The sequence below is a fragment of the Ceratina calcarata genome, unplaced genomic scaffold (genome assembly GCF_001652005.2).
Source record: "Ceratina calcarata isolate Rehan_Ccalc_2016 unplaced genomic scaffold, ASM165200v1 scaffold289.2, whole genome shotgun sequence".
NCBI lineage: Eukaryota > Metazoa > Arthropoda > Insecta > Hymenoptera > Apidae > Ceratina > Ceratina calcarata.
In genome coordinates, this window is record NW_017151272.1 from 893528 (window position 1) to 901366 (window position 7839).

General features: G+C 41.0%; 4 protein-coding genes across 6 annotated transcripts in view; 2 read left to right on the plus strand and 2 right to left on the minus strand.

The window, feature by feature from the left end:
• The window catches only part of LOC108623724 (glutamic acid-rich protein), a 9373-nt gene extending 8897 nt beyond the window's left edge, over positions 1-476 (minus strand). Inside the window, exon 1 of the mRNA XM_018022434.2 lies at positions 107-476. Within this exon, the coding sequence (XP_017877923.1) occupies positions 107-214 (108 nt within the window). The 5' untranslated portion in view covers positions 215-476. The remainder of the gene's footprint in view (positions 1-106) is intronic.
• Positions 477-1614: 1138 nt separating this feature from the next.
• Ski6 (exosome complex component Ski6) lies at positions 1615-3026 on the plus strand. 2 transcript variants are annotated; one of them, XM_018022432.2, is made up of 3 exons: positions 1615-2051; positions 2123-2419; positions 2496-3026. In XM_018022432.2, exons 1-3 carry the CDS (start codon positions 1881-1883, stop codon positions 2838-2840), a joined length of 813 nt encoding a protein of 270 aa, XP_017877921.1. In that variant the 5' UTR covers positions 1615-1880; the 3' UTR covers positions 2841-3026. The 2 variants fall into 2 exon arrangements, with proteins under 2 accessions (XP_017877921.1, XP_017877922.1); XM_018022433.2 differs by having other exon boundaries at positions 1919-2010.
• Positions 3027-3056: 30 nt separating this feature from the next.
• On the minus strand, positions 3057-5580 carry Mtpbeta (mitochondrial trifunctional protein beta subunit). Its single transcript, XM_018022428.2, has 7 exons — positions 5322-5580; positions 5016-5178; positions 4569-4944; positions 4309-4483; positions 3972-4252; positions 3590-3895; positions 3057-3108 (listed from the first exon to the last, which is right to left on the minus strand). The coding sequence occupies exons 1-7, from the start codon at positions 5374-5376 to the stop codon at positions 3064-3066; spliced, it is 1401 nt and encodes a 466-aa protein (XP_017877917.1). The 5' UTR covers positions 5377-5580; the 3' UTR covers positions 3057-3063.
• Positions 5581-5713: 133 nt separating this feature from the next.
• Positions 5714-7839, plus strand: part of l(2)dtl (WD40 domain-containing protein denticleless) — a 3821-nt gene continuing 1695 nt past the window's right edge. The window contains exons 1-6 of one of the 2 annotated variants that reach the window (XM_026812555.1): positions 5714-6186; positions 6360-6610; positions 6700-6880; positions 7006-7234; positions 7316-7521; positions 7627-7829. In XM_026812555.1, coding sequence (XP_026668356.1) covers positions 6162-6186; positions 6360-6610; positions 6700-6880; positions 7006-7234; positions 7316-7521; positions 7627-7829 — 1095 coding nt within the window. In that variant the 5' untranslated portion in view covers positions 5714-6161. The remainder of the gene's footprint in view (positions 6187-6359; positions 6611-6699; positions 6881-7005; positions 7235-7315; positions 7522-7626; positions 7830-7839) is intronic. The other variant, XM_018022427.2, reaches the window with a different exon arrangement.

The following is a 7839-nucleotide window of genomic DNA, read 5'->3' on the forward strand; positions in this document are numbered from 1 at the left end:
TATATATATATATATGCGTACGTACGATCCCGCGGAGAAAAATGGTTTGCGAAAGTGGGCTATTCGATTAAAAATGGACCGAGGGAAAAAGCAAAAGACGACTCACCTCAGCTGGCCTCTTCATGCCTTTGATCTCACACTTCGCGTCCCCGGAAGCCTTGTCGTTCTCAGTCACCTTCTCAACGGCGACCTCGTTGTTTTCCTTGCTGCTCATGGTGGACTGATGCGTTGGGCAAGATGCCTGCGTGACTGCTTATAAACGGTGGAAAAAAGACAGGCTGTTGTGTACACGTAACGAAACTCCGTGTCCTCGCGCGGCGTCGGTTTCCGGCGAAATGCCCGAGAGAGCAGCGTCGTCAGGCGAAAACCCAAGGGGGCAGAGGGGCGAGAGAAAGAGGGGAAAGGAGGGTGAGACAGAGTCGAACCAGTCAGGAGTGGAGAGTGTCGTGTACTGACGACTGTGGCGCGAATAGCGCAAAGCGGACTACTACCCGGTCTCGGCTCGCTCCTAGCATATCCAACCTGGCTTTGTTCAAAAATGAAGATGGCGCGGGTTTGAAACTCGATAAATGCCTGATTGGTCGAAACCTTAATAACACTTCCCGGCCTCACACTTACTCTAATTAGAAACTTTAGAACGCTGGATAATATTTCCCTATTTCTCGTATAGATTTCCCACGTAATCCATCCGTCTGACGTATAAATAAAATTAAATCCTGCGGAGGACGAGGGGTTCGAGAGTTCGTGGACTGAGTTCGACGTCTGGTTCGAGGCTACGTCACTCGATTCGAATGAGCCTCGTTGCCGTGAAATCATTTCACCGCTTTAATCGTTTGCTTATTAAACAGAATCGAGAAGTATGCTAGCCGATGAAAATTCTCTGCGAGGAAGAGAATATTCATGGAATTATTTGGTCTCTTGGACAGTACCATCAGTGTGGTAAGTATGGCGGGAATTATACTATAGGTAAAGGACTCAAGCTTTCGGAATCACGCAGACGCACACCTGTCACCAAAAATTCAACACCGAATGTACTACTTTCCGAGTGTTAACGAGTTCATCTATGTACGAAACGAATCTCTCGACCTACTCAGATATCTGGAAACTCTGCCCTGGTATAATAACGTCCCTCAAAGAAAGCTTGTATTTCCAAGATGTTCACGTCAAATGATAAGCTGTACCGACTGTGTCATATGTTTCTGAGAACAAAACGAGAATTACATTATTTTTATCTCGGATTATTACATATTTACATGACTTTCTCGTATCAGCAGTCGTTTAATTAGATAGGAGCAATAATATCCTTTCCTAATGGATTATGATTCATTATATTACCTACATATTGAAACAGACATTACAACAATTGCTGTTATTGATTGATCGTCTTATATATTAAACCAATTTTTGACTGTTAATGGCGTGTAATATGCAATCAAAAATTTGGCTCGAAAACAATTAAAAATAGTTGTACAGCTTTTTATTATGTCTTCGTATCGGACGAATTTTGTAATATAGTATCGCATACAACAGCGTATTAATATTTATGCGATTTAATAAAAAAACAAGCATTTGGCTATCCGAGTTTTGTACAACACGTAACGAAAGCGCAGGCGCATTTAAAGCGATTAATCATCTCAACTTGGAAATGCCCTCCTAATTAGAAAATGTCTCTCTGTGTACATTCAAAGTGAAAAATCACATTTTGAACGAATATAAAATTTGAAGGATAGCAGTTCTAACATTTGTAGCCATTAGTAGCTCGAATGGTTCTGATCAATCCCGATAATGTTCGAGTATTCGATCGACTTGTTTGGTTAAGTTACCTCGTTACATTCGATACGAAAGACAAGACTCGACATTTTTAAAGGCATCGAACAAATATGATCGAGCCCGATAATACCGATCAGAATGGTTTACGATCGGACGGTAGACGAGCGCTAGAATTAAGGCAGATTCGAGTGCGAATGGGTGTTTTTGGTCAAGCCGATGGAAGTGTTTACATCGAGCAAGGTAACACCAAAATTTTGGTTACAGTGTATGGCCCGCACCAGGTGAATAAATTCATATTTTTAATCGGCACATCAACTATTTCCTATTCATCGACAACGTTACGTTCATTTAGCCACGAGGCTCTTCAGGGAGAAGTAATACGACTAAAGGCATAGTGAATTGCCAATACAGCATGGCAGTGTTTAGTTTCTCTTCTGGAGAACGTAAGCGAAAGCCAAGAGGAGATAGGAAATCACAAGAGAGATCTCTTCAGTTGAAACATGCGATGGAAGCGATAATACATTTAGAATTGTATCCACGTTCACAAATAGATATTTACGTAGAAGCGTTACAAGTCGATGGAAGCGAATATTGCGCATCGGTGAATGCGGCAACTCTTGCGCTTATCGATGCTGGGATACCTATCAAGGTAAAATACCTACACACAAGCGTGTAAGACGCAAAAACAAACGATAAATCACTTTAAACAATTTTCTTTTTCACAGAATTATGCTATAGGCTGCACTATAACATCAATAAATACTCTATCTTCGGAAGAGGAGGATAGTGCGCTAGGGAAGGGAGTCTTGGATGCAAATTATGTTGAGGAATGCGCTCCTGGTGTTACTTTGTCCGTTGTCGCATTACCGAATAGCGATGGTATGTCGAAAGATGGCTTAATAGTAGTGGCGCAAGGAGCTGGCCAAAGACTGCATTTGTCTCAGTTTGAATCCTTAAAGACTCGCGTGTTGGGCGGCTGCCAGGATATAAAGACGATCCTAGATCACGCGGTTAGACAATATTTAACCGAGCAATCTCTCCCTTCTCTTTTCCATGTTGCGCTAGATTAAGTACATTGATGTAAACAATTTGAATTTTTTAGTAAACAATTTGAATTTTATCATAAAGAATGTGTACAAAATTTAACAGCATACTTTTCTTAAAAAGAATACATACTTTTTAATTATAAACTATATCGATACTCTGCATAAATAGTGTGTCTCCTTAAAAAAATATACGCTGAAATTCTTTCCAAATGCTCGGGTATATAACTGCTTCTCCTTTTCTTATTCCTCACACCTTGGCTCCAGGATATCTTTCCATAATCATGCCTACAGCCTGTCGTATTATAATATCGTATAATTTAATCGGGTACAAATGAAACCGGACGAATGTAGAGTGATTCCTATTAGTATTTGGACACACTTCGAAATGGAATAACTTTTTTTTAATATTGGATCGAATAACTTAATTTTTCTTGAAACACATACTGGTGCAGTTTGATCGTTTATTCCGGAGACACCTTTTCTATACTGTATAGTGAAACAAGCTTTCTAACGTCTCACAATAAATTAGGTTGTTTAACCCAATATTAAAAAAAGTTAGTCCATTTTAAAATCTCTCCGAACATTAACTTTTAGACCGCCGGCATTAGTCACATGCAAACGTCTTTAGAAAGTCATATGTAATATGATTATATCAAAGATATATGGCATATAAAGTATTCATCAATTCTTGAGCAGATATTTCTGCTTTGCTCCAGTCTAAATGTTAATAGAAATCACTAGATGTCGATAGACGGCGATAGTTGATATTTTACCTGTCCCCCAGCTGCACATGCCGCAATTAGCCCGAATTGCTGGTCTTCTCTAATCATTCGATTGGCGGTATGAGTAGCTAAACGAACTCCAGTAGCCGCGAACGGATGACCAATCGACAAAGATCCTCCCCAAGCATTCCATTTACTAAGATCCGGTGTTCCCACTTTGGTAGATTTACCCATGTAAGTTTGTGCGAACCAGTTCGAATCTAGTGCTTTCAAGTTGGCTAAAATTTGTCCAGCAAATGCCTCGTGAATTTCCCAAACTCCAATGTCCTTCAGATTCAATTTTGCTTTTTGTAATACCTAAAGTTCATTTTAAAAATGTTATGTTAATATCGGCTTATAACAAGGAAATGATAATTATGTATAATAAAGAGACCTGTGGTATAGCATAGGCTGGGCCCAAGAGTAACTGATCCGCAGGATCTTGGGAGACGTAAGTGAAATTTCTCAGATACGCTTTCGGTACAAGTCCGAGTTGCAAAGCCTTTTCTTCCGTCATTATCAAAGCTGCCGATGCCCCATCGGATAAAAAGGAAGCATTGGCAGCTGTAACTCCTCCATACGGTTTAACAAATGCTGGTTTCAATTTTCCTAGTTGCTCGAGCGTTGAAACCCGAATACCATTGTCCTTATCCACTAACTGGTCGACGTTCGGAACTGAAAGAGGTGCTCGAATCGGTCTTTTGATCGATTTCGTAACTACTGATCGTTACCTTTGTAGGGAATCAAGTCTGAAAGATATCCTTGCCTCTGCGCGTTAGCGGCTAGTGTATGGGAACGTAAAGCGTATTCATCCTGTTCCTTTCTCGTTATTCCGAACGCAGCTGCTAATCTGTCGCTGCTATGTCCCATGGTTTCGTTAGTAGAAAACTCTGCTACTGCAGGTAACTATAATCACGTATATAGAACGAAAGTGGTAGTATACAAAATGTGTAGTAGTATACTTGAGAGAAAATTGTATTAGAATACGTACGTCCGGTACGAAATGCCCTGGTCTGACACTCGCGAGGAGTGATAATTTCTGCCCAACCGTTTTTGCTTTGTTAGCTTGTAACATCAACGATCTCATACGTCTGCTATGTCTGATCGGTATATCCGACATGAATTCGACTCCTCCAGCTATGATTACGTCGTACACGCCACAAGCTATCAATCCCATGCCTGTTGTGAGAGCCTGATTGCTACTAATGCATGCCATCGTTACAGTATGCGCAGGAGTGCGGTCACTGTATCCTGCTGCTAAAGCTGCTTCTCTAGCGATATTAGACACGCGTAATTCCTGTATTACCGTGCCATATACGATGTATTCCACGATTTCTTTCGGGAATTTGATCTTCCTTTGCAAGGCCCTACGATAAATAAGATTATGGAGAGCAATATGACGCAAAAATTACAAAATTAATTTTATCTATCAACTTACACCAGCGAGTGTCTGGCTAGATCGTAGGCCATCAGATTTTTGTAAGTCGTCCCGGATTGCAAGAAAGGTGTCCTTACACCATCGACAAATACAATATTTTTAGCAGCATTGTTACTCTTCGTTGCATACGAATTAGTTACTCCCAAGGTGTTTATTGCAAAACCTAATGCACAAATAAATCATATAATTCCGGCACTCTTTATTTATAAAAATTTCTACTTTATGATCATATACAATCTTTCGTACTATGATACGTATTATTTTTGTCTTTTCAACCACCATGTCGTAAATAAAAATACAGCATACCGTACTTAGCGAATCCTTCTTTCAGTAAGAAAGTATGTTTCGCAAGAGAAAGCATTTTGATGTCGAAAATCAAAACTGGTCAGTTTTTTAAATTTGCGTCTCTGCAGGTACTATATGTACCGTTCTATTTTGTAGATGTGCTGTTCCTTCTCACTGGCGTACATACAGCAGGTGTTTATAACTGCACGATGGTATTGGATTGGTATTGGATGGTATGTTGCACCAGAGAGTTTCTCTCTGGTTGCACTTTGACCACGACCTTATACACGGTGATAAAGAAAATTAGTCGATCTCGTTCATAGTGAATAAAGTATTGCTTATAGTGTAATTAATTTTTCTATCCATTTTTCTAACCATCGTATATTGACGCATTTAAATATTCAATCGGAATTACGTTCTAAAATATCTGCAGCAGTCTGGAGTAATTAAGAATATTGATCGAACAAGAGTCAAATATCGTTAAGTGTGATCAATTTTTTTGGATCACTGTATGTGGGTTAGGGCTGGCTGGAACTTATTGGACGCGTATAGATTTCTGCCCAAATGTTGAATGCATGGATAGGGTTGGATAGGGAATTGTTCCTCAACGCACGGCGCTATGATCAAGATTCCTTAAGCCGCACTCGCAGCGCAGTGTCGTTCGTCTCTTCTCATGTAGTAGTAAGTGCGGGAAAAGTGACAGATTTTTCCCGCGTACGATCATACATAGCACGATCTCGTACGCAAACACCGTGTTTTGACAATAAACGTCAATTTAATGTGGTTTCAAAATGAGCTTGGTTCGTTCTATCGTGGAACGTGAAAAAGGATTTGGTAATTTAGTTCGGAATACTTCACGCGATGAAAGATTCGTTGTATTCATTGCGTTAGTAACGTGACACATAGGTTATGCGTTCGATTTAAAACACCATTCCACCTTCTGTCCAATGTTCAAAATAACTGATTTTTCTTTCGTACGATATACTATAATACACGATACACGATATAGACCAGTGTGCTGCAGAACGATCATCTTGAAAGAATAATCACTTTTTTCAGCATCGATACGCGATTACGACGTTGCTCTGTACCGTTTGAAATGTTACGAAAACGATGTTTACCGCGGTATCGTTCCCAATGCGAACGCGAACACCGATCTTTATTCGGAACCGCCAGCGTTCGCGTGTCGATTTTGTACGACGCAAGGATACGAACAGGTGATAGCTTTGGCGAACGAGGATGGCAGGATCGCTTTGCAAGACACGAGCGATACATCGCGGCGGCGGCAGCAGCTGTTGAACGGTGCTCAGGTATCGATAACGTTGTTTGTTCACGTTTTGAAATGGAATGGAACGAGACAGATGAAATAGTAAATCGTCGTGATCTCTTGTATTTGCAGGCACACTGTAACGCGATATTCGACGTCGCATGGATGCCAGGGGAATTGAAATTGGTCACAGCATCGGGCGACCATACCGCTAAATTATGGGACGTAGGCGGTTCCGATATAAAACAAGTCGACTGTTTTCATGCTCATACGAGAAGCGTCAAGACAGCGGTATTTCGTTATCAAGATCAAGGTGCTTTTTTCTTTCTTTTTATACACCATACTTTCTAATTTGCGTCGTCAACATTATCGTTATTATCATCATCATCGTCATCAACTCCTCTGAACCGTGTTGATGATACGTATACGTGGTTCTAGCTGTGTTCGCTACCGGAGCTAGGGACGGTTGTATAATGATATGGGACGTCAGAGCCAGTCACCTGGAACGTCGCAAACCAGACAATTGCATCATTAATGCGCACAATGTTGGAACTTTGAGTAACGTTAGACAACGTAGGACAATCGGTCACGTGTCCAAAGCACAAAGTATCACAGGTCTAGCCTTTCAAGACGATTTTACTTTGATCTCGTGCGCAGCTGGAGACGGGCAAGTTTCTCGACAGAAATATCTGTTTCTTACTTAAATAGAAACTACTACGAGCCAAGACACTTACATTCTCGATAACAGTTTGATAAAGGTTTGGGATTTGCGGAAGAATTATACTGTTCACAAGAGAGATCCAGTGGCCAAGCACACGATGAATCACGTAGAGAACAGTAGAAGGACTGGTTTTTCATCGCTGTTAATATGTCCCGCTAGGATCACTCTATACGCGAGTTGTATGGATAACATCATATACACGTATAACATATCATCGTACAATTCCAAGCCAAGTAAGGAAGAATTAATCTCATGAATTCGTACGTACGTGCGCGTACACGCACCACCGCGATTACCGTGATCACCATCATCATCATCATTTCTTTTTTCCACGTCAGTGGGAGAATTTTATGGACATCAGAACCGTACGTACTACGTGAAAACCTGTTTGAGTCCGGATGGACGATACATCGCCAGTGGTTCCAGCGACGAACTCGCATATATTTGGCGCACAAACAAACCAGGGGCACCGGTCGTACAACTTTCAGGACATACCGAAGAAGTTACTTGCATAGCGTGGTGCGGCGTCGGTGAAACCAAGGTAACCGCGA

Bases quoted from the DNA above. Each gene is read 5' to 3' on its own strand.
- Ski6 (XM_018022432.2), top strand. From the start codon at position 1,881: ATGATCGAGCCCGATAATACCGATCAGAATGGTTTACGATCGGACGGT. The intron at 2,052-2,122 runs GTGAATAAATTC...ACGTTCATTTAG, and splicing joins CAGTGTATGGCCCGCACCAG to CCACGAGGCTCTTCAGGGAG. The intron at 2,420-2,495 runs GTAAAATACCTA...TCTTTTTCACAG, and splicing joins ATGCTGGGATACCTATCAAG to AATTATGCTATAGGCTGCAC.
- Mtpbeta (XM_018022428.2), bottom strand. From the start codon at position 5,376: ATGCTTTCTCTTGCGAAACATACTTTCTTACTGAAAGAAGGATTCGCT. The intron at 4,945-5,015 runs GTAAGTTGATAG...TATTTATCGTAG, and splicing joins CTAGCCAGACACTCGCTGGT to GGCCTTGCAAAGGAAGATCA. The intron at 4,253-4,308 runs GTAACGATCAGT...CACCTCTTTCAG, and splicing joins AGACTTGATTCCCTACAAAG to TTCCGAACGTCGACCAGTTA.